This window comes from Panthera onca, chromosome D4 (genome assembly GCF_046562875.1).
Source record: "Panthera onca isolate mPanOnc1 chromosome D4, mPanOnc1 haplotype 2, whole genome shotgun sequence".
Taxonomy (NCBI): Eukaryota; Metazoa; Chordata; class Mammalia; order Carnivora; family Felidae; genus Panthera; species Panthera onca.
Genome location: NC_138351.1, coordinates 71,572,912 through 71,597,580, shown reverse-complemented (window position 1 = coordinate 71,597,580; position 24,669 = coordinate 71,572,912). Strand labels below are relative to the sequence as shown.

At 39.8% G+C, this 24,669-nt stretch overlaps 1 protein-coding gene across 2 annotated transcripts; it reads left to right on the top strand.

Annotated features, from left to right (window-relative positions):
- The first annotated feature begins 339 nt into the window (after positions 1 to 339).
- TXNDC8 (thioredoxin domain containing 8) lies at positions 340 to 23,787 on the top strand. 2 transcript variants are annotated; one of them, XM_060609051.3, is made up of 6 exons: positions 340 to 454; positions 3,243 to 3,347; positions 8,717 to 8,776; positions 11,620 to 11,685; positions 22,675 to 22,740; positions 23,673 to 23,787. In XM_060609051.3, exons 1-6 carry the CDS (start codon positions 431 to 433, stop codon positions 23,733 to 23,735), a joined length of 384 nt encoding a protein of 127 aa, XP_060465034.1. In that variant the 5' UTR covers positions 340 to 430; the 3' UTR covers positions 23,736 to 23,787. The 2 variants fall into 2 exon arrangements, with proteins under 2 accessions (XP_060465034.1, XP_060465035.1); XM_060609052.3 differs by lacking the exon at positions 22,675 to 22,740 and having other exon boundaries at positions 342 to 454.
- Positions 23,788 to 24,669: the final 882 nt, after the last annotated feature.

The window sequence follows — 24,669 nt, the reverse complement described above, 5'->3', positions numbered from 1 at the left end:
ATAAAACCTAATATGTTGAAAACTTATAGGATGAAGGCTTTAGTATTTTTTTTCTACTGCAAGATAATCCCTTCAAAATCCTAAATGAAATAACCTTCATCTACTTAATATTAGCTTGCTTATTTCTCATTTGGTGGTTGCAAGGAATGGAGAAGGAAGAGAGGGGTCATGGAAATAGATGGTAGAAAAGTAGACACATTATTGAGTCTGCATACAACCAGTTGGCTGGTTCTTGGCTGACCATATGTTGACCTAAAAGTCAAATTAGCTTCAAGTCTGCCAAAGTTCTAGGTTCTGAGACAGTCACGTTTAATGATGTCATAGAGAAGTTACCCTTCTATTCCAGCTAGGATCCTTTAATTAATAAGAGACTGCTGCGGTGAGCCAGCTGAACCAAAAGGAAGGTTTCATAAGCAATTCCCAGTAAATCATGGTTCAGATTATTAAAGACATGGCAAGTATTTATTTTGGCTTCATTGATATTTCAAAAGAAACCACCTTGAGAACAGACTTGATAAACTTTAAGAATGATTTCCCCTAATCATATTCTTTCACTGCTCTGTAGCAAGGGGAGATTTTTTTATGTCTCTCCTTTCTGTGCTCGAGGGATGGCACTATCTGGAGTGTAGCCAAGGGATAAATTGATCAGAAGGGTTTTGTTCCTCTCTGATTCTAACTTCCTGCTCTGACTCTAGCTGGATCCAGACCAACTCCTAACACATCCCATCCTGTACCTGATCCCACTGATTCTACCTTTTTTGTACCTGGAACATTCTATGAAAGTAAAAGTCCACATATTTCTCTTATTCTAAGAGAGAGCAGAAACCTCAGACATGCCTTGGGAAAATGACAGCCAATAGTATCAGCAATCCTTTAGGTGGTGTTTTATAAGATCACTTTCTATCCATTGTCCAATGTTACTGCCACAAGAACCTAAATGCATATATAGGCCAGGGAGAGTTGTTTATTTACAAAGAAAATTGCCTTTAAGAGTGGTGATGGTCCTACTCCATTTAGGAGTGAAGTGGGCATTAGAACCCAGACATTCTGATGTCAGGCCCTGTTACACGAGGACCTGAACCTGGAGGGAAGAGGGAAGGCATAGGGCCTGGGCTTGCCATCTGTCAACACCCTCAGACTTAGACTTTTGATATTTTCCCCAAATGCAGCTATATATAAGGTCACGAAAATGAGGCTGGCCAGATTGAAAGAAGGCATCGCTGTGTAGTTTGCTATGAGAAAATGTTGTAAAATAGCACACATTGGCCGATGCCTTTGGTACTTCTTTTTTTTGATTTTCTGGGAATCTCACAGAATAACCCAGGGTCTCACTAGCCCCCTGAGAAGCCCCCTCCCATCTCCTCCTTGGAGACCTCTCCTGAGGGCCTGTTGTCTCCTTCATGTCTGTATTTAAATGTCACCTTCTATTCCAGGCGGACCATGGCCACCCAAACTACAACCCTAATCCAGCTCATTTCCTTCTTTCCTGCTTTATCTTTCTCCTCTCTTATCAGCAACGATCACTAACACACTGCATATTTTACTTCTTGATTTTACCATCGGCTTCCCCCTCTAAAAGTAAGCTCCACGAAGGCAGGGAAAAGTTTGTCTGGCTTTTTGTCCACAGCTGTATACTAGCAGTGTGTCCATTACTTGGCACAGTATGGGTCTCGATAGGTACATGTCAAGTCAATATGTACCCTATGGGGGTATTCCCTGGAGAGAACTTAGCCAAGTCAAATTCATAGATCTGGTGAGGCCAGTTTACATCCTAGCAACTACTCAGACGTGAGGGTGTTGAGGGCTTATGAGGATGGCATCTACTGCATGATTTCAGAAGCAAGTGAGAAATTGCGGCTTGGCATGGCTCTCTGAGGAGTTAAGTACCCCCTACCCTAGAGGAATATGGGTAAAGGAAGAAAGTGTATCTTCCTTAAGTCATCCGTTTCACCTGCTTGAAACTGAATCAAATGGCAACGTAATTGTTAAGATTCTCTTACTGCAGAGCGGCGTGCCATCTGTATGCAATTAACCCCATCCCTAATTCCAGTGATAGGCACTGCTTGACTTGATCTAATTAGTGATTCCATCTTAATGATTGGCCGAGGGGATGAGCACATGATGGAATTAGGGCCAGTGAGAGGGCAAGGGAGCCCCACAACTAGGAAGAACTCAGGAGATGATTTTGTGTAGGTTTGTGTAGTGGTGAAGGAAATGGACTCTGGAGTTAGGCTGCCTAGGTTAGCAATCCCAACTACACCATTTGCTAACTGGTTGACTGAGAGAAAGTAATAAACTTTCGTTTTTTCATCTGTAAAATGGAGATAATACCCACTCAATAGGGTGGTTGTAAAGATTAAGGGAGAGAACACCAGGCACAGAGTAAATTAGTTACTATCATTGTAATTCCAATGAGAAAAGGAAAAATAAATCTTGAGCAGAACACTATATATTAGCAAATCATTCATCAACTAAACACCCCATGAGCACATACTGTAATGTGCCCAGTCAGAGGCCATGGAGGTTCAGGAGTGAATCAGGATTGAATTCTGTAGGGATTTGTTGGGGGAGAGAAGCCATGCATGAAATAACGTGTGGACAGTCAGTGTTCATAAAGCAAGGAAGTTCAGATAAAATGATCTGAGGTTCCAGGAAAGGAAACATTTACTTAGGTGATCTGGACAGCTGATGGGAAATTCGCTTAAGACATTCAACAAGAAGCATGTCAAATCCTTAAATATACGGTTTTTGACAACAGCTTTGGTAATGATTTCCCTTCAAAACAAAAGCAAAACAAGAAATGATTCAAGGTGTTAGGTTACTTCCTCTCCTTTTAAATTTTACCAGTAATGCATGTTTAGGTCCTTATTTAAAAAAATCAAATCTAGATGTCCAGCTTGAACAACCATCCACCACTACCCTCCACGCTTTATCTCTCATTGGCCAATATCACTTTCTCCCCAGAGGTAACCAACCATTACCAACCACCATTTGGTAAATACACTCCTAATCACTTTTTGCAGATTTACTCCCACCTATGTATACTTGCAAAGATCAATATATGTGACCTCAGGGACATTTAGGAAAGGTGTGTCCCCTTGAGAACGATAGGGTGGGGTACGTCGCTAAGGTTTTCAGGAACTGAAGTTCTTCATTTCAATAAATGAGGAACATTTATTCTCTGCAAGGCTTTTGAGATTTAGTGATTATGCATATTTTTTTCTTTTATGTTCTGGTCTCAGGATGAATTTAGCAGATTTTTGAAAGCTGCTGGATGCAAACTTGTGGTGGTTGAATTTTCAGCAAAATGGTGTGGTCCTTGCAAAAAGATTTATCCTCTTGTTCATGTAAGTATCATCTATATATATTTCACAATTTTAGAAGGAATTTTAAATCCTCTAATAATTTTTTCAGTAAGTCTTAAAAGTTTACATTTATGAGCCATATGGAATCACTTTTCGAAGCATCCTGATTATCCTGAAGCTAACATACCAATCTCTATTTAGATCATAGTACACACACCAGAAGATTAATACTACTTGTCTATGGATAATTCTGCAAGGAAAATCTAGATGTACAAAAGAGTACAGTTGTACAAATGAATGGATTATTCATAATAATGGCATTTTACCAAATTTCCAGAGTTCATAACTTCCAAATATTGGAATAGATTATAGAAAAACATGATACTTATTTTTAACTATAATATGAAAGGATAAACTTCCCCCATCCTTCAACCCTATTATCAAAACTTATGTCTTATATGTTCCTTTCATGTCTGATCTACTTTATAAAATGTTTTAGTAAAATATTCTTAGTTGTAATCATATATTTATATTCAGGTCTATTTTCCATGTACACATTCATTCATGTTTTTTGTAGGGTCTGTAAATTAACATTTTAATGTCTATACAATGTTTCATCTAGTTAATTTCCTTGTTGCCCCATTTAAAAGTTTTAACTTTTATTTACTTTTGGTATCACATGCCACAGAAAGAACTTGGCATTTTCATTTCTCCTCATCATGCAGAAGTTTCACTTATGGTCAGTTTTGCGAAAGCTATTTCTTCAAATTTAAAGAAGTTTTGATTTCTCTACATAACTGAAAACACTCTGGTTTATTTTCAGCAAAGTTTCTACCATTTCAACTTGAACTCTTAAATCCACCTGAATTCATTCTAATCACAGTCTTTTGACATTTAATTAAAAATAAACCTATATTCAGGGGCACCTGGGTGGCTCAGTCAGTTAAGCATCGACTCTTGGTTTTGGCTCAGCGCATGATCTCATGGTTCATGAGTTCAAGCCCCACATTGGGCTCTGCACTGATGTGCAGAGTATGCTTGACATTTTCTCTCTCTGCCCCTTCCCCACTCACTCTCTCTGTCTCTCTCTCTCTCTCTCTCTCAAAAATAAATAAATAAATAAACTTCAAAAAATAAAATAAAATAAACCTATATTCAAATAGAGAAATTGATTACATGATACCTCAACATCCATTTTCTACCTAAAATTCTTGGAATATCCAGAAGAAGCATTTTATTATTTCACAGTCCCCTTTATCCTGATACTCAAAACTTAAAGAAAGTCTTCAATGTTCAGCTTCCAGAGTATAAATATACTCACATGCCACAAAGTCAAAGCTGATCAAATTCCAACAGCCAATATGGGGCATTTTCGGAAAGTGCAATGAAATCTAAGGCTTTGTAACTTCCCTGTCATACCTTTGCCATAAGGGCATTAACAGCTGTGCCACTGTTCTGTCCAGACTCCTGCAGCTCTTCCTACATTCATTCCTACCTTCATAGTTATAGTTATCCCTTTGGAGATAAACCTCCCCAAATGATGTGCCATCTGTTTCCTGTTGGAATCCAGACTAATGCAAATATAGTTTTAAAATAACTTTTGGCATGTCCATACTGAAATACTATCCAGATGTTAAAAAGAATCAAGTAGACCCATATGGAATGGTGGCATCATCTCCAAGACAACATAGCATTAAGTAAAAAGAGTGCAGTGTAGAAAAATTTATATAGTATGGTCTCATGTATGTAAAATAGACACATATATGTACATGTATATATATAAACCCACATATATGTAGAGAAAAGGGGAACAGAAGGATGCATATCAAAGAAGGTTTTTTTTTTTTCAGTGAAAGGGTGTTAAATTTGGATTGCTTTATTTTTCTTGTTATGTTTGAACTTTTGCATGATAATGTAGTCATTTACCATGTGTGTAATTTTTTCAAACTGGTGCGTATAGGCATGGAGAAAAGACATCCCTTCTTCTAGGTCACTTTATTAGTCAAAGATCAAAGCAGGCAACAGAAACCAAATTAAACAGAAAAGAATTTTTTTTGATGTTTATTTATTTTTCTTTTTTTTTTTTTTTTTTTTTTTAATTTTTTTTAACATTTATTTATTTTTGAGACAGAGACAGAGCATGAATGGGGGAGGGTCAGAGAGAGAGGGAGACACAGAATGTGAAACAGGCCCCAGGCTCTGAGCTGTCAGCACAGAGCTGTTTATTTATTTTTGAGAGAGAGAGCATGGGGGCGGCGGTGAGAGGGCAGAGAGAGAATCCCAAGCAGGCTCAAACCCGTGAACCATGGGGCTCAAACCCGTGAACCATGAGATCATGACCTGAGCCAAGATCAGGAGTCAGACACTTCACCAACTGAGCCACCCAGGCGTCCCTAAACAGAAAAGAATGTTAATACAAGGAATAAATTGCTTATAAAATTATTGAAAGATTAGATGAATAGGAATGACTCAGAATACCATAGACCCACTTTTGGGGATCCTAAGTTCGCCACAATCAGAAGTGAGTATAGATGGGAGGCCACCGCTGTGAGGAAAAAACAAACTGGCAACAGAGCAGCAGTTGGGAATCAGAACCAGGATCAGGAGGCTACTGTGGCTACAGGTGCCTCTGGACGTCCAGGAAGCTGATGTCTGGGCACCAGACCCTGAGTTTGGCTTCTGCTGCTGCTTCCAGCACAGCCACTCCCAATACCCACAGTCTTGCTTTCCAAAGACAAGAAGACAAAGAAAACAAGAAGAAAGTAGCTGCTTTCTCACTTCTGACTTCCAAGTCTCTCCTACATTTATCTTGTTGATAAGACCAATTTGCATCCAGAACTCCAGCTTCAAGGGAGTCCGAGGAATCTCTATCTCTTTTCCTTTCCAGGCTCTGCGGGAAGGTGGAATGGAAGTTAGCCAGCTAAACTTCTGTAAAGGAAAGACAGTCAATCTTTTCAGGTTTGCAGGCCATATGGTCTCTGTAATAACCACTCAGCTTTGCTGTTGTAGTGCAGAAGCATCCAATGGCAATGCACAAATGAACAGGCAAACTGTATTCCAATAAAATTTACTTTACAAGGCCATGTGGAGACCTGGATTTCTTCTACATGGTGCAGTTTGCTGACCCTGGGCTAAGAGGATCACCAGACCTAGAACCCTGATAAGAGCATTTCTGGGAAAGGAGAGGTTATAAATTTCTTTAGAAATTACATGATGTGATCATGAGAACGCAAGTGGTCTGTGAGGCTAACTTACAGTGTATGTAGCAGAAGCGGAGACAAAGGAGCTTTGAAAAGAAAGTTGAGGCCAAATCAAGAAAGATCTTGTGTTATAACTTAATGAGTTGTTGTAGATAGTCAAAACAGAAGTTCTTAAAAGGGTTTTGCCATGGTCAAATAGCTATTTTAGAGAATATTTTTAGCAGTGCTGTATAAGCATGGTTTAGAAAGACCGAAGGCGGGCAACCCAAAGTGATGACAATCTCAATAATAGGCAGTGGTTTTGGAGAAAGAAGAAAAGATCCAATTTAGGAGATACTTTAGAGTTGAGACCAACAGAACAGGTGACCAAATGGTAGAAGACTACATACGAGGAAGAACAGAGCAGAAGGAAGAGTTGTTGATGGCAGAGAAGAGGTCCTAGGTGGATGGAGTGAGATAACAAGGAAAGACAATGTCCATAGGGGAACCCCGACCTAGCAAAGAACCATATCTATGCCATGACTTCTGGGTACTACTTGTTGCAAAATGACAGCTGCCATATTCCCTATTTCCTGATAGACTTGCAAGGCTCTGAAACCTTCATAAGTAGAATTAGATGTCCACATAGTTCAAACCTATTCCCATGACCCCTGTTGGGAAGCATCCATATATCTTCAAACTCGAAAAGTGCAAGACAATTGCCCTAGAGTTTGTGGGTGACACCATTTTCCTGCCAGACATTGAGCGACTGCTGACCAAAATCAGTTTTTTTATCTAAAAAAATACTCTGAAATCCCCAAGGCTTTTGTGTCTGTTATCTAAGAGTTTTTCTCCATTTTCACAATCTTGATGGGCCAGTGAAAAAGAGCTCCCACTTCAGTCACAATCCATGAACAAACAACTGGAGAGAATCTGCCTGCAGTAGAACTCAGCACATATCCACCTAATCCATGTCATGCTGCTTCCTGCTTCTCAGTGGGAGCAGCCCCCAGTGACAGCTGCATTTCTTTCTGTCTCCACTGTCTCTGGACACCCCATACGATCAGAAAGAGGTCCTGTCAGAGAGAGGTCCCATTAGAAATAGGTCACTGGAAATGCTTGAGATACGATGTTAATGCAAACAAACCAAGATGCTATTAAGTGCCCTTAAAGTATGAACACAGTTGTCTGAAAGAAAAAAAAAACCCAAGAGCTGATATTTACAGGCTGCTGCTGCTGCATCTACTACCCCCAGACCCATTACAAACACCTTTGTCACCACTGCTGCCAGAGATGCTTTCAGAACAAAACAGAAGCAGAAGAGAGTTGTTTCTTCCCTCTTCACACCTTCTGTTTTCCTCCAAATGCATCCCATTGGCAAAACCTACATAGAAGACAGCTGGCAAAGGATCCTGGGAAGTACAGTTTCAGTACATAGTACAGCATGGAAGATGTCAATAAAAGCACAAAGCAATTAGGCTAAGGGTCGACACACATATTTTTGTATCATCTCAGTCATAAGAGCCTCCTAAAAAGCCTGGCAAGAGGTGAAGGTCAAAGCAGAGTTTGGGTATCTGGTTCAGGGATCTGTAATTTTTTTTTTTTTTTGTAATTTTTAATTTCTTTTTTTGAGAGAGAGAAAGAGCATGAGTAGGGGAGGGGCAGAGAGAGAGAGAGAGAGGCAGAGAGAGAGAGAATTCCAAGCAGGCTCTGCACTGTCACAGTAGAGCCTGATGTGGGGCTCCAATCCACCAACTGGGAGATCATGCCCTGAGCTGAAATCAAGAGTCAGATGCTTAACTGACTGAGCCACCAAGGCACCCCTCAGGGACCTGTATTTTGAAGACCACTGAAGGCAGCCTTCCACCTCTTGCCACCCCAGGAAAAAGCTACTATCCGTCCCTTCACCCTGCAGGGTAAATCTGGACCCACCACATACATGTCATCATTTCTTCACTTTGTGCCCTTTCCTAACTTTGAAACTCTGATCTTCAGTTTGGTTCTTCAGACTCTGGTTCTGCCGCTGATCTTTGCTTGACCTGTATCATCCCATATTTGACTTTGGTGCTTCCAGTTCTAGCCTGTAGTGAAATGCCAGAGTGATCCTTAGCTCTCATGAACAACCTTTTTGCTCATTGTTTGTTTTTTGCCAAAAGACGACTGTGTAATTCTAGTATGTAATTTAGTATTAACGCTAAGCTAATAGGGAATTTTTATTCTTTTAATTTGAAGGCAATGTCTCTGCAATACCAAAATGTAATGTTTGCTAATGTGGATGTGGATGATTCTAAGGTAAGAATCTTAAGTCCTTCTGTGGGGGATACATAAAATCCAAATGCTGTATCGTTGACAGCACCTCAGTGATTATATAATCAATTTTAAGTTGAGGACAATTTCATGATGTTTTCGTGATAAATGGTAGTAAACTTCCTCGTAATGTTCTTGTGTTTTGTATCAATTTTAAAAACAAAACCCAGCAAGTATGTGAGTCTCCCGGGGCCCCCTCCCCTCCCTTACTATGACAGACTCCACTCCTCAATCCCAACATTTTTCTCCATTTACCATGCTCAGCAGAATTGGCTCTACACAGACAATACCAGTTGGGTGGTGTTGGGCTCAAGGTGAAAAATGTTTTTTACCCTTGTAGTAGATTATTAATCAATGTCTGAAACCCAGCTCAATGCATTTATATCTTGCTTTCCTCTTGCTATGGTTGTGGTTTTTGTGGGTTTTTTAAAACATCACAAGGAATTCCAAGAAATCCTTCCCTCCTGTCCCTCCCTAGAGCCTCCTTTCCTCTCCTTCCCCCAAAATAATCAACCTCATGCCCTTAGTCAAAATGTGCTTCATTAAGGGGGTGTCTGGGTGGCTCAGTCGGTGAAGCATCCAGCTCTTAATGTTGGCTCAGGTCATGATCTCACAGACATGGGATTAAACCCTGGGTTGGGCTCCACGCCAAGCAAGGGGCCTGCTTGGGATTCTCTCTCCCTCTCTGTCGGCCCCTCCCCCACTCATTCTCTCTCTCATTTAAAAAATATATTTTTTTAAATGTGCCTCATTAATATATACAAGGTACCCCAAAAATTATTCTTCCTAACATTTGCTCATTTACAACTAGGAAAAAACAGTAACAAGTGATCTTTGCACATATTGGATTGAATTTGAGCTTTAGAATAACAAAAAAATCTGTTATTTACCCACTCTTTTCTTTAATAGTTTTGTGACCTCTTATCAGTTAACTCTATAAACTTCAGTTTTTTTCACTGTAAAACAGGGCAAATAATACTTCACAGAATATAAAATGAGATAAAATACATAAAATATATGACATAGCATCCAGAACATAATAGAAGTTCCATTTCGCCCATTTCTTTCAAGCTTTATCAAAGTGCGACAGTGTTTAAGTGCCCTTTAAACCGAATCACATACTATGCATTCAGAATACATCTAGGATCATTATCTCTTTGTCCTTTTTTTATATTAACAGTGTTGTGCAACCATCACCACAATTAATTTTAGAACATTTTCACCACTTCAAAAAAGAAAAAAGCAAACACTTTTGGAGTTCTACTGGTTACCCCCAGTTCCTTCTGTCCCAGCTCTGGGCAACCGTAATTCTACGTTCTGTCTATAGAGTTGCTTATTCTGAGCATTTCACGCAAATTGAATCATCAAATAGGTGGTCATTTGTGACTAACTTCTTTCATTTAGCATAAGTTTCCAAGGTTCCTCCATGTATCACTACTTCATTCCTTCTTATTGCTGAATAATATTCCATTGTATGGATATACCACCTTTTATTTATTTAGCCATTCAACTGTTGATGGACATTTGGGTTGTTTCCACCTTTTGACTTTTAGGAGTAATACTGGTATAAGCATTTATGTATGTATTTTCATTTCTCTTGGTATGTATCTAGGGGTGAAATTGTTGAGTTTCCTAAAGCAGTTGCACCATACATTTCCACCAGCAATGTGTCATGAGGCCTCTGATTTCCCCACATCCTCACAAAAACATGTTATTGTCTGCCTTTTTGATGATAACTACTTCCCTTTTAAGGAGAAACAAAATACACAATTTTTTTAACAGTGATTTATTATCATTGCTGTGATCATGAAAATTATAATTTAGTGTGTGTGTGTGTGTGTGTGTGTGTGTGTGTGTCTCTGTGTGTGTGTGTGTGTGTGTGTGTGTGTGTGTGTTACAGGCAGCAGGGGAGAGATTCACCCCATAAAATGATAGGTATACTAGAGAGAAAAGTCCAATTCTGTTGATCCTGTGGGTGGCTAATTTTCTTTGGACTCTAAACAAGATAAAAACGGGTATTTAAGAGCAGATTGTAATGGATTAAAATAATTGGAATTCTGATATATTTGCTTTTTTTTGGTTCATCTTTCACAAAGATGGGCAGTGAAGTGGGGAGTAGGGCTTACAAGAAAGAGACCTGTAAACCTTACTTAAAATGCAAGACCAGTAGATCACCCCATGTCTCAAGTGTGCATTATAAGGATACCTTTACTCTTCCATATTTTTGCAATATGCTATCTCCATATTGGGTTCCACTGAGGTTCCTCTGTAATCTTTCACAATTTCTTTTATTTTTTTTTTTTAATTTTTTTAATGTTTACTTATTTTTGAGAGAGAGAATGAGAGACAGAGCACGAGGGGGGAAGGGGCAGAAGGAGAGGGGAAACACATAAACCAAAGCAGGCTCCAGGCTCTGAGCTGTCAGCACAGAGCCGGACGTGGGACTTGAACCCACAAACCCTGAGATCATGACTTGAGCCAAAGTTGGACACTTAACCGACTGAGCCACCCAGGCGCCCCTCACAATTTCTTTTAAATAGAGCTCGTTTCATCCTTCAGCATCTGTTCTATTTTGGCATCCATCTCCCAGCCCTCTCCTAGGGCTCTGGGATGAGAAGCCTCAGGAATGTGAGGAGCAGCCATTTTCTATTGTAACATTCCTGGAGGCTTTGAAGACATGTTAGAAAAAGGCTTGGCAGGAGAATCAATAAAGTGTTAACTGTCCCTGGGTTTTCAGACATGCCTCCTGAGAAGTCACCAAGTTCTGGGCTCTGTATAGAGAGAGGATACCAAAATTGTGACCTCATGCCATTTCTTTCCTTTCCCAGGAGTTGGCCCAAACTTGTCACATCAGATCAGTACCCACATTTCAGATGTTCAAGCAAACCCAGAAGGTATGTTTCCATGGTAACTGGCAGAGTTGAATTATAGGATCATCAGAATCTTTTTAAAAGGCCTGGGGTATCCTGGGTGGATGAAACAACTGCATTTATTTTTAATATTTAGCAACGTGATGCTTCGTTTCTGAACTTTTCATATTGGCAAGGCGTACAAAAAAATGCATGAATTATTAAAAAATCTCCCCATTCAGACCATCTGAGGTTTCCAAATCCGTAAGAGATATCCACTACTATCCCTGTAATATCCCTTTTGATGGGGCAGACCCATCAAAAAAGAATCTTACAGAAAAGGACATGATGAAATTCTCACACAAATGTATACGGATTGCTAGCAACACTTGGGAAAATGTTAATCAAGAACAATCCCGAGTCGGTATAGCTAGTGGTTGAGCATGCAGGCTCTCGTTGCAGGTTTCTGTGGTTCAGATATCCATTCTATCACTACCTAGCGTTTTCCTTAAGAACCTTTTTGGATCTTAGGTTCCTTATCTGTAAAAACAAAGATCCTAAGTTTTTCCTCTCACAGGGTGTTGTGAAAAGAAATGAATTTACGTGACTCAAGTTCGTAGACCCATCCTGATGTGCGTCAGTGCTCAGCACGTTAGGGTAGTTGTTATCACAAAGATGTTAATGAAGTAAAATGTCTAAAATGCTTCATGTGTGATTAAACTAGTAATTCCACGTATGGCTGGGAACACTGACAAGTGTATGTACCTCATGAAAGGTGACTTTGCAACACGCTTAAGAGGAACAAACTGTATATTCCCGTTCACACAATCATCCCATTTTGGGGAACTTTTGCTACAGAAATACCAGCAGGAAAAATAAGCAGCTAAGTACATAGTAATGGTAGCATTACTTCTAATAAAATACGAAAGTAAACTGTATGTCTTTTCTCGTGGAACTGCTCAGTGATTTGATTTGTGATACACCTATTTGAAATAGTATGCAATTTAAAGCGTTAGGAAGAACATATGTAAAGCAAAAACATTCATGCTTAAACCTTGTGAAGATTGTGTCTACTATATAAAGAATGAAAGTAGTTGATACGCTAAGTGTAGGATTTGATTCTCAGCTTCTATTTGTTGCGTATTTACCGTGATAGAATTGGTGTGATAGATTTAAATAATTTTTCAAAAAGAATTAACACTACCTACCACTCCTCTTGAGTGTTTACTTGAAAGTGAAGCTATTGAGCACATGCACCTCAGCTCCCCTCCCCACCACCGCACATCAAATTGTTTTTGTGTCGTTTTTTTGTTATCCTCTCCTTCTCTTCCATCTCGGAAATGAGAAAGCATCCTCCTTTTGAAATGGATTTCATCCATTGTACCTTGATCGCATTCCCTCCCTTGTGCCCCAGGCCTCTATCCATCAGTTTTCTCTTTTCAAACCTGGTGTTGGGACAGTCCCTTTTGCCACCGTCAGCCATTCTTCAGTCTCTATCAGCAGTTCTTTGATTTTCTTCCAGGGAACCATTCCCTTGCCCATCCTTGGTCCATGTGCTTCCTTAGGGCTCCATCTTCATGGCTAGACCTGTGAGTGAACTTCATCCCCATCAGGAATGGGCCCCTGACTCCAGTCAAGCCAATCTAAACCCAACCAGAGCTAATCCTAGGATGTGGCTTAAGCAGCTAGGTAAAAGCCTTCTCTTTTGATTTCATTGGATTTGTTTGAACTTGGGAAGATATGAAGCTGAAGGTACTACAGCTAGCTTGCCACCAGAGAGAACCTGAAAATGAAGCCACCATACAATGAAAAGCAGAGTCAAACCAGGAAATACCAATGGCACCGATTGAACCCTGAATCTATCCATGCCTGAAGCCTGAACTACTCCCATAGATTCCATGAGTTATGTAGACCTGGGCTTGTTTTTTCTGTTATTTGCAACCAAAAACTTCTAAGGACAAAATTAATGTTCTTTCAGACTTCTCTCCTTCGTTTCATGATCTAATTCTTGAAGAAGTAGAATATACTTACTGCTTTCAATTCGAAGTTTCCACTTATTCCTTCATCTGCTCTATTAAATGTCTCCAAGGCTCTTTCAGCACCTAATTCAAATAGCCATTTCTCAATCCTTGTATTCCTTGGTTATACAAAAGCACCATAACTAATCAGCTTCTAATTCTGGAAATTTCCTTGTCTTTTGGCTTCCATCCCTGATCTTTCCCCAAGCTCTCCTTTGGCTCCTGCTGTCCCAAAATATAAGTGTTTCCTAAGGTTCTTTTTCCCATTCTACCTCTTCTCCTTTAGTAATTTCATCCTTACCTATAGTTCCAGCTGTAATGACCTTTGACATGAACAAAACAATAGCCCCTCTCACCTCCAAGTTCACACCATAGCTCTGTTCTCTTTTCCAAATAGAGCTTGGCATAGTTCCATGTATGTCATTCCCTTATTTAAATTTGGATACCCCTTCCCCTCTGTTGTCTGCAGAATCAAGACTAAATCCTCCTAATCAAGTCTTCCATTTAAATTTCTCCATAATTTTGGCCCAGTCTACCTTTCCAAGCCCATTTATGTTTGACCCAGACCTTAATGTCATGTATTTGTGTCCTACTATTTCCAGTACCTAGAGGAGTTCATGTCAGTGTCTAGAAGAATCCACCCTAGGTGGAAAATACTCATTTTGTGTTTGATTCATGAGTGAGTAAGCAAGTGAATGAATAAATGAAAGCTGATGTCTTTGCCCTACATCCCTGTCTGCTCTGCCTCCCCTCCTGATTCTGTCCTCATGTCAATCTGACTCAGGGACGGTTTCTCTCCAGCTCAGAACAGCTGTCTGATTTCATCTCTCCTGCTGATGATAGTGCTTAAGATCTGCTGCCATTCAACAGTTTGTTCTATGTTTTATGAAATAAAACTTTGGGGTCTCAATTGACTTTGTGTCTAGGCTCTTGAGCAAATCCATAGCTATGCTTTTGAGAAAAGGCTTGGCCTTGCTTAGTCTCAGTTCTGTATGTAGGTGGAAGAACTCACAGTTGGGGGTAGGGTGACCTCTTATATTCAATTATTTCTTAACTGGTTTCTACAGGGTATGGATCCCTTTTGAATTGATGGAACAAAATGCCTGTATTTTAGGCATTGTGAAGGATCTCGATTTTAACTTTTATGCCACTTAGTTAATGGAGAATAAAATTAACTGAATCAATGACACAATGCATTAAGCTGATCCACCTCCCTATTTTCTAACTCCAAAGTCAGGTAGCCAGCCTCTGATTATAAAATGAATACCCCTGTCCCAAAATATTTTCTTGAGAATTGAGTGTCTCATTGAATATTACTGACTTAGCATCCTGGTTATGAAGTTATTTAAAAAAACAAAACCAAAACCTTGAGATCATTTATGTCATAATATACAAGTAAGTCTACTTCTGAGCTTTGTATGTATCTCCAGAAAGATTCATACTTGGATCAATTTAAAAATTATTTGTAAACCTGCAGAAAATATTTACAATGCTGGCTTCCATTTAACAAAGAGTATCAATCTTCTGTGCAAAAGACAATGGCAAAAAAATGGGGGCAGGAGATCCTAAAGAGACAGTATTGCAAATCTTTTTACCTCTTTCACTCAGTCCCCAGCATTTGGCATCTGAGCATCCATCTAGGGCTTCTGCAGGGTCCCCACTTCTACCATTGCATCCAGAGCTGCAGTCAAAACCTGAGACCTCTGAAATCACCCCCCAGGTTCTACTTTGCAATGGTCTGCACAGGAAAAATCAATGGAACCAGAGAAAATTGGGTATGGCCATGCGATAGGACCCATCTATGTGAATTTCCCTCCTCAGTAGAATTGACTAGGAATGACATTCATTGTTCTCCTGGGGGTAGAAAAAAAAACTAAATTCACTTCTTTGAGACCACTTCCTTCCATCTCTCTTTCATCTGAAACAGCACACCTGAAAATTAACTTATGGAAGCAGTTAAGTACTATTTATCTAGTATTAAAAAAACAACAACAACTTTGAGTCCAGTTTCTATTAAGGGATGTTATAAGAAATGTCCTCACATTTCTGGTAAAACACCTGGCAAAGAACCACTGTCCATTATGCCTTTTAAAATGTACATTGTGTAAAAAGCCTTGTGATTATTCCTCGTAGACAGAGTTTGGAGAATATTTGCCTCCCTTGATCTACTCCCTTGCATTAGATCAGAAGGCTTAGGGGATCCCTTGGGTTTCTCTTTTTCTCTTGCTGCCAATAATCTCAGGATTACTTCCTTGACTCAAATACAATAGCCTCCCTTATCTGTAGTTGCCTGGAATTCCCTAATTGCCATCTCCATACTGAATCGTGCTTTAATGGTTTTGTTATTTTATTTTGCCCTTGATTCTACCTCATTTCAAATATTTTCAAAATACATAGGCTATAAACAAATAAAACTTTAAAAAACTAGAACAGATAAAGCTATATAACTATGACCCAGGGTTGCAGTCAATGGGCATTCTGTGATGCTGGAAGTTTTTATGCAGATTTGGATGGTCATCTAGCAGGGTTGTACCATAAACAGCAGCTGTAATTATTTTACAGTGTTAGGGTAAAGGACAGCAAAAGCAAATTCCAGGTAATAAATAAAGTGGGATTATTCCCTCCTGCTGTAATCCTTAGTGTTTTCACCTGGGACATCACATCCTGTTCCAGTAAGATTAACTGTGGTTAAGAAAAAAAGAATCTGTGGTGGCTCTCAGATGGGACATCCAAAACTTTGGCTGATTTTTTTAACCAGAATATTACACTGTATTCTGTTCTAAGTAAAAAAAAAAAAAAAAAAAAAATACACATATACACATAAGCTGCAATGTGAATATGATATTAGTTATTCATTGAGCCTCTGAAGCCCATCAGTAGATCCCCCAGGTTTATAGCATTGCTTCCAGACCAAAGTTGACATATGTCAATGGAACAGCAGAAAAGAAGAGTAACAAAGATTTAGCAACTCTTGGCCAACAGCTTAAATTTATCCAACATCGAAATTGGTTCCATCTTTCATTCTTTGATATGAGAGTAAATGGCTTCTCAAAACACTTTAATCCAAGAACAATGGGATACGGATCCATGGATGCTAATAAGTGAGTTATTTACAAATGAATAATTCAGCTCATAGGCTCACATCTAGTGGGAGGAACTCCTGCTCCTTTCCTTGTGAACAGCAGGGCTCCTGCTGAGGTTATAGAAGTAATTTCCAACAGACACCCTCCTTGAGGTAGGTACAGACATGAAAAGAATCTCCAATGGGCAGCACCGTGGTATGCTTGAAGGAGGACAGGATTGGAATCTTCAAGGGCCAGGCAAGGACAATACATGAGAAAATAGGAAGTGAGGAGGATGGTGGTCCTTGGAGAATCACCCTCCCAAATGCTCACAGTTCAAATTCATAAAAAACAATACTTGAGCCACGCCCAAAAGAGTGTCTGTGACTAGTTTTTGTCATCTCAGACATCACAGACAGCTGTGGGTTGAATCCCAGGTCTGCTTCTTATTCGTGGATGACCTTGGTTATGTGCCTTCACCACCTTGAGCTCAGTCTCCTTCTCTGTGAAATAGGGACTATATCATGTGTCTTTGAACTGTCGTCATGAAGATTTGTGATGATATATAAAGCACTTTAGCACTGGACTTGGTACATGCTATAAAATATGGCTATTGCTAGAGCCCCATAATCTGTGCACCAATCTTCCTGAAAATTTACGACAAAATAGAAATTTGGAAACACTGGTTAGGAGAGACCTCTAAAACTCTTTGAATAACTACAGTGACCAGTTAAGCTAAGTCATCTTAACATTGGAGAGTTACCAACCCAGGGATATTCAACCTGTTAAGGACTGTGTTAGGTAGACACAGAGGGGTTCCACCTCAGGGGAAATAAAAAAAAAAAAAAAAAAAAAAACTCTCACATGGTGTTCAGGGTTCTGAAGGGTACAGATCCAAAAAAGAAGTTACTCAGCCCCATAAAGCAGCTGATACATAGGCACAGATTTATAGACTGGAAGGGGCAAGAACTAAATGAGATGGAGGGGAGAGAGAGAGAGATGGGCAGCAAGCATTTATCACCATGTAACACTAATGCTAAGGATAGTGCTCTAGGTGTTAGCAACTGAAAGACAGTAATTACTTATATACCTCTTTTCTCCAGGGCAGGGATTAGGGCGAGGCAAGTGAGGCAGGAAATTGCAAGCATAGGGTGGAATCCTGTCTTTATTTGAATTTTTGATATTTTGTTCATTATGGATTTTTAAAATATTTATTAAAATATTAATTATCTTGGGCACCTGGGTGGCTCAGTCACTTAAGCGTCTGACTTCAGCTCAGGTCATGATCTCACAGTCCGTGAGTTCGAGCCCCGCATCGGGCTCTGTGCTGACAGCTCAGAGCCTGGGGCCTGCTTCAGATTCTGTGTCTCCCTCTCTCTCTGTCCCTCCCCTGCTCATGCTCTGTCTCTCTCTCTCTCAAAAATAAATAAATAAATAAAAACATTAAAATATTAATGATCTTGATTACTGAGTTCTGAGAGCCCCTTAAATTTTACAACATTGTCCTAGCCCTGTCCTCTAAATTTTAAATCCTTGAAATATAGGAGTATTTCATTCAGTGATTGGCCACAAGGACTCGCAAGACCCAGTAATAGGTTCTACTTATAGCTGAGATTTATTACAACAAAAAATACAAAGCAGAAGCATTGGCAGAGTCCAAAAGGGTCCAGCACAGGCTTCTGATGTTCTTCCTTGGCTAGGAACACATAGGTGTGCTCTGTCTCTGTCTCTGTCTCTGTCTCTCTTTCTAGCAATGAACTTCAAGGACACACGTGGTTTGTCTCTGCTTAGGTATGCTCTTTTGAGTCTCAGGATCTGAGGATTTTATGTGGGGACTGGTCACATAGACATTTCTTGCTAGGCAGTCATTGCTACACAACCAGCTATGACAATGGAGACTAGGACCCCAATAGTAAAACCAGGTGCACATCATTAATATTGATGTTTATGCAAAGCAAGCCAGTGGGCTTGGTCCATCACTCCAGGTATATATAACAAAATCATCAATCACTGATACAAAGAACACTTTGGTGGGGAAAGGGACACATTCCCTGGGGGGTTGGTGAAGAATCAATCATGGTTGCCTTGGAGACAAGCAAGAAATAAGGAACCAGATCTGTTGTGTTAACGCTTCTCACACAGAGTCACGTGGAAAATCAAGCTATCACCTTTATTGTAAGTAGCAGTGACGCTAAATTGTGCTAAGTACACAACATGGTGTGGACTCATATCAACAGACTTCCTACTATTTCCTTGAAGCCTAGATTTTGAGATGACTGCCTAGGGGAGAATCTTGGGCTGCAGAGGAGAAACTCACCCACTTAGGTGAAGGAGATATTGCTGCTTTTCACAACTCTCAAGGTCCAAAAGTGAGGACACGGTGGTAGCCTTCCAGACCTACTTTAGGCCTGCTTCAGATGTGCTTTCCAGAAAAAGAAGGACAGTGCAAGGAAAACAGACCTGTCCCTTGGGCAGAACACCCCAAAAAGGGAGGGGATAGTCATGAACTCATTCCTTTGTCTAGGCTCAACTGATAAGCTCACCTCAACTTGGGGAAAAGTCAGTGAAGGAATTTCCCAATATAGGACAGTTGAGTAGATTTTCCAATGGAAACATGCCGAGTATAGGTCATTAGGTCATTGAAGGCAATGGCTCCAAAACCATTATTATCCTCATGAACAAATTTTCATTCTATACTTTGAGTAACTGGCCGAATGACATCTCCTCTGGCCAGACCAAAATCACTTTTCCTTATTCTCAGTGTGGCTTTACGATAAATTCCCACAACATTAGACTCATGCTCCTTCCCCCCTTCAACAGAAAACCACATTGTACTCAGTAATGAACTCTCAAACAGCTTCATGTGTCCGTCCAACACCTTCAATTGATGGCAAACTATGGCCCCAAGGTCAAGTCTGAGCCTCCACGAGTTTTCGTAGATAAAGTTTTACTGGTGCACAGATATGTCCATTTGCTTAAATACTGTCTTTAGCTACTATCACACTACTATAGCAGATTTGAGTAGTTTCAACACACACCATCTGGCCTGCAAAGCCTAAAATAGGTATTATTGGGCCCTTTACAAAAACATTTGTCAACCCCCTAACACAGAAGAAGAAAAGCACTTTAGTCATTATTTATGCCACTAGTGCTTTAAGAAACAGATATGTAGCCAGAGTTTCTAAATCAGCTATAAGAGAATGAAAGTAAGTTCGTACTTTACCGAAATCTCACTAGTGGAACAAGTTGAGAAGAAGGCAAGTGTACATTTGAAAAAATTAGATAATAGATTACTTTCATACGCTTTTTTCTTGAATCCAAATGCATGTAAATTCAAGCTGTTCAAAACAGACTATTTCCAAGAGGCCCTGCCTTCTTAGTTTGATTTTGCCACACGCCAAAAACCACAGTTGAGCTACTTGCATTTGCAAGGCGTGCCCTGCAACCTGTTGTGAAAGTCCTGGGGAGGGGGAAGTGTGCAAACACCTGCATTGTGATGCAGATGGTTCTGGGGGAAGGAATGGGTCTAGTTGATTGGAGAGCCCAGATCAAGATGGGATCAAAAAGTAATTAAGACTGTCTAGCTCTCAATAGGTGGAGGCACTCACTGTTAAACGTTCTCTTGTTAGATACATTCTTCCTATCTCATTAATAAGATATAATGCCTTAGCAAACCCTTTGTTAAGAAAAGGAACATCACACAGCTTATAAAATTGGATTGTACAAACATCTCTAGAGCCATCTGCCAAAAAGTGTCTTGTGTGGGTTGGTTGTTTGGGCTTTTTTGTTTGTGTTGTTATTGTTGCTGTTGCTTTGAGGGTTTTGTTGTTGTTTTTAACTCAGTAAAGATGTCTGGAAAATTGCGGAGCTTTCATTCAGCTGCTCCAAAGCTAACTTCAGTATTCTTAATTGCCTATCAACTGGCCAGAGTGTTTTATTGTAATTAGTCTATGTATGCATCATTAGACCCCTTAATGGATACTCTCAGAAGTCCATTTGTTAGGAAGGGATCCCTGTCTCTGGACCCTTTGTATTTTCTCACTAACAGTAATATACTTTTTGTAGGTGATTGAATGTCTTTGGCATTAAAAAAAAACACAACAAAAAACCCTGCCTCTGTTTAGACCTGGGCGATGGGTAAATGCGGGGATGGGGAATCACTTTATTGTTCTCTTTTTGTGTGTGTTTGAAAATGAGGGGTACCTGGCTGGCTCAGTTGGTGGAACTGCAACTTTTGACCTTGGGGTATGAGCTCTAGCCCCACACTGGGTGTGATGATTACTTAAAAATAAAATCTTTATTTAAAAATTTCAAAATGAAAGATGTTTTTAAGGGACTAGTGGACATAGGTGGTTCTGTAATGCAGGGATAGCCACCCCATATCCCTTTGGGCTCTGCCAACTGGAGCTCATCATTTCCATTAGTGGTCATTACAGATGGCAACGGTGCATGTAAACTGAAGACATTGAGAAGAGAGAATGAAACGTTGCTTCCTAATGCTTCAGGCCTTTGAGAGACACAACCAAACATTCAGTTGAAAATAAGAAAACATTTTGGGCAAAAATTGTATGCTAGTGTCCTTGCATATAGAGCTCTTCAAAAGAAAGCTATTATATAATAAGCTCTATCACTAAGCCACTCCTCATTCATTAACTACATTTATGAAGCTCCTATATGCAAAGTCCCATGCTAGACAGACACATAGTATTTGCCTTTGGCAAACTGGACAAAGAATAAAACAGATAACACCTAGTCTCTGAAATTTAACACTCCCTAGAGTCTTGGGTCTGTCCTTCAGTGACCACAAATCAGCTTAGTTCAACTCTCTTCAGGCCTAAAACCATTAACAGAAGACCTACTCTGTATAAGGTTCCTAGCTAAATACTAAAAATATAGAGGAAAAAAATAAGGCAGAGGCCCCATCCTTGGTCAATGGCCGCAGACATAACATCAACTCCTGAGCAGTGGAATTCATAGGTTCTGTGAGATCACAAAGACTTCCGGAGTTAAATCTTGAAGAATGGTTAAGACTAACGGGTGAGAAATGGGGAGAAGCAAGAATTACAAAATAGCGTAGGAATATGTCAGGATTTTTTTGATACTAATACAATAGTATAAAATTATCCCTAGAATATGAGCTCCGGGGGGTGATTTTTGTCTGGTATGTTCACAATGGTTGGCTCATAGTAGATGCTTATTATATTTGTTAAATTAAATAAATAAATGAATCCAACTGTGAAGTGTTGCTAAAGGTCAGAGCTTAAGGTGGAGAATAACAGTGAGGTAGACAAGACAAAATCAAGGAACCCCTGTAAGGACCTTGGATTTTATGGTGGTGGAGAAACACTGAAGAATTTTACAGAGAAGGAGAGCATGACTGGTTTGTGTTTACGGGCTTCAAGGGGGAGGAGGGAACTAAGGGGCACAAGACTGGAGACAGACAAGTTATAAGCTCTTATTAAAGTCCAAGGGAAAGTTGATGAAGTAAAATCCATGAAATTCGGTGGCAAATTTAATATCCCCTAAAGCCACCAGAATGGCTAACATGGAAAGGAACTGGCAATAAACACCAAGTGTGGTCAAGCATATGGAACACCCAGAACATTCATCCTCTGCTGGTAGAATATAAATTGATAAAATTTATATTTTATTGGAAATAAATATATTGGAAAACTGTTGGCCAAGTCTGGTCATTGAAGTGGCCAAGCTCTGCCTGTGTTCTTGCCAGGAGTTGTTGTGTTGGTACCTGCTCTGGTCTCTGAGGATTTTGAAACTCCCTTCATGTCTATAGCCACCATCCAGCTGCTGTCTGACTCTTAGAAAAGAGACACTTTTGCAGATCCTTTCTGACACCTTCCTCCCCTGGCAGCCAATGCCAAGAGAACTATTTATAGAGGAAATGGGTACAAACCAGGCAACCCAGATAAATCATGAAATTCTGCACCCACACTTAGGTGACTCTATACTCAAGACTCAAAAGAGCAATTTGCTGTAATGGAAATGGATTCATGAGCGAGCCGGTAAGTGAAATGGGATCAAGATGGAGTCACAAGTCTGGGGTTTACTTTCAAGAAATAGAATGAACCATGATACCCCCAGGCAGCCCCCAGATAGAGTGATGCTGCCTGGAGAAGCAGAATCATTAGAAGCAGGTATAGTTTCTTCTCTGCAATACACTGAGCATTGCAATTGTTCTAGAATTTTCCAAACCCTGCCCCAAAGGCCTAACACCATTTCTGGCTGCTGAAACTTCCCTTACTGGAAACTCAAATCTTCAGCCAATCCCGGCCTCAGTTTACCCACACTCTGCCTTCTCTACAACCACTTCATGTAATTGGTACTAAAGTGATAATGCATGGTAAGGGTCTTAAACTTCCATATTTCACCAAATATAAGATGCCCACTGACAGATGCCCCATTATATACTACTAAAAATTGTTCCAAACAAAATATACCATCCACTATGAAATACACCCTGAGTCAGAGATGTGACAATTTGAAAAAAAAAAATGTGCTTCTTAGTGTCAATTAATTATAATACTATTACCTGTGGCAAAGTTCAGGGAATGGGAAATCACATGTCATTTGATTTCAGAAAATCATGTTTATGAATTAACAAGTTCTCAAGACCAACGCAAAAAGGCTCTGAGAGGTTTCAATGATTGAGTTTTCTCATTTCTAACATATTCTATGTTTGAGATATCAGTTTAGAAGAATATTATGGAGAATTATATAAACCTGGCAAAATATTAGCATAAACAATTTTGAAAAGGTGCCAAATAATTGAAACATCATGAATGTAATGTGTTTGTTGTGTGTTTATATTTTAAGTATTTTTCAGACAATGGAAATGAGGATAACTTAACAAACAAAAACAAAAACCCCTCAAAGCTTTAACATCTTTGTGATATTTGAACCAATAAATATCTCACCTTTGTGTATTTGTGAACAGATTTTTGAATTTTGTGGAGCTGATGCTCAAAAATTGGAAGCGAAGATTCAAGAATTAATGTAAGCCGATCTCCGAGACGAAATACATTTGCAACATTTTAAAAGGCCACAGCAAATGCGTTTGTGTTTTTTATTTGCAGCGAATATTGGAATGTTCGATCGGTCCCCCTTCTAATGTTTTACAGGTTGAACTCCACTTTCCTGCAATCTCATTCCACAATTGCTTAAAGCTCTTGCAGTATCAGAGAATGTATCACTCCCATTCTCTAACTTAGCTTTCCACTTACTTGAGCACATTTCTTGGGTGATGTTTTTATGACCTTCACAACAGAGCCCCTGCACAGCTAAGTCATACCATGCCATTAAGAAGGTTTTCCAGAGATCTCTGAAGATGGAACTCTTCACAGTGGTCAAGAAACAAATAAATACCATATTGCCCTGGTGTACTCCAAATAGGTAGAAGCCATTCTTTTTCTTTTTCTTTTAATGTAATGTTTATTTATTTTAGAGAGAGTGTGAGCGGGGGAGGGGCAGAGAGAGGGAAACACAGAATCTGAAGCAGGCTCCAGGCTCTGAGCTGTCAGCACAGAGCCCGTCGCAGGGCTGAAACTCACAGCTGTGAGATCATGACCTGAGCTGAAGTTGGACGCTCAACCAACTGAGCCACCCAGGAGCCCTAAGTAGAGGCCAATTCTAATTGAGCCATCATTTGTGGTACAAAATTCTTCTCTGATGCATCCATTTAAATTAGAACGGTGTCATTTTTCTCTCCCCCACTGCCTTTCTAAAATTCTTCTATAAATTAAAAAAAAAAAAATCCACACATACATACACAAAAGCCAGAAAGTCTTTTTACTACCTGCGATGTTTTGTTGTTAACTGAGATAGCTCTGATGTTTAGGACCCAGAGAAGACAGTTCTTCTCACACTGACTACTTGGGGTTGCCATCAGGTGAACGCTGGGGATCTGAAGTCATAAAGTCGAGCCAGCCTTCCCT

Coding starts and splice junctions, on each gene's coding strand:
- TXNDC8 (XM_060609051.3), top strand. CDS start 431: ATGGTTCAGATTATTAAAGACATG. Junction 11,686..22,674: donor TGTTCAAGCAAACCCAGAAG/GTATGTTTCCAT, acceptor ACCCACACTTAG/GTGACTCTATACTCAAGACT. Junction 22,741..23,672: donor ATGGATTCATGAGCGAGCCG/GTAAGTGAAATG, acceptor ATTTGTGAACAG/ATTTTTGAATTTTGTGGAGC.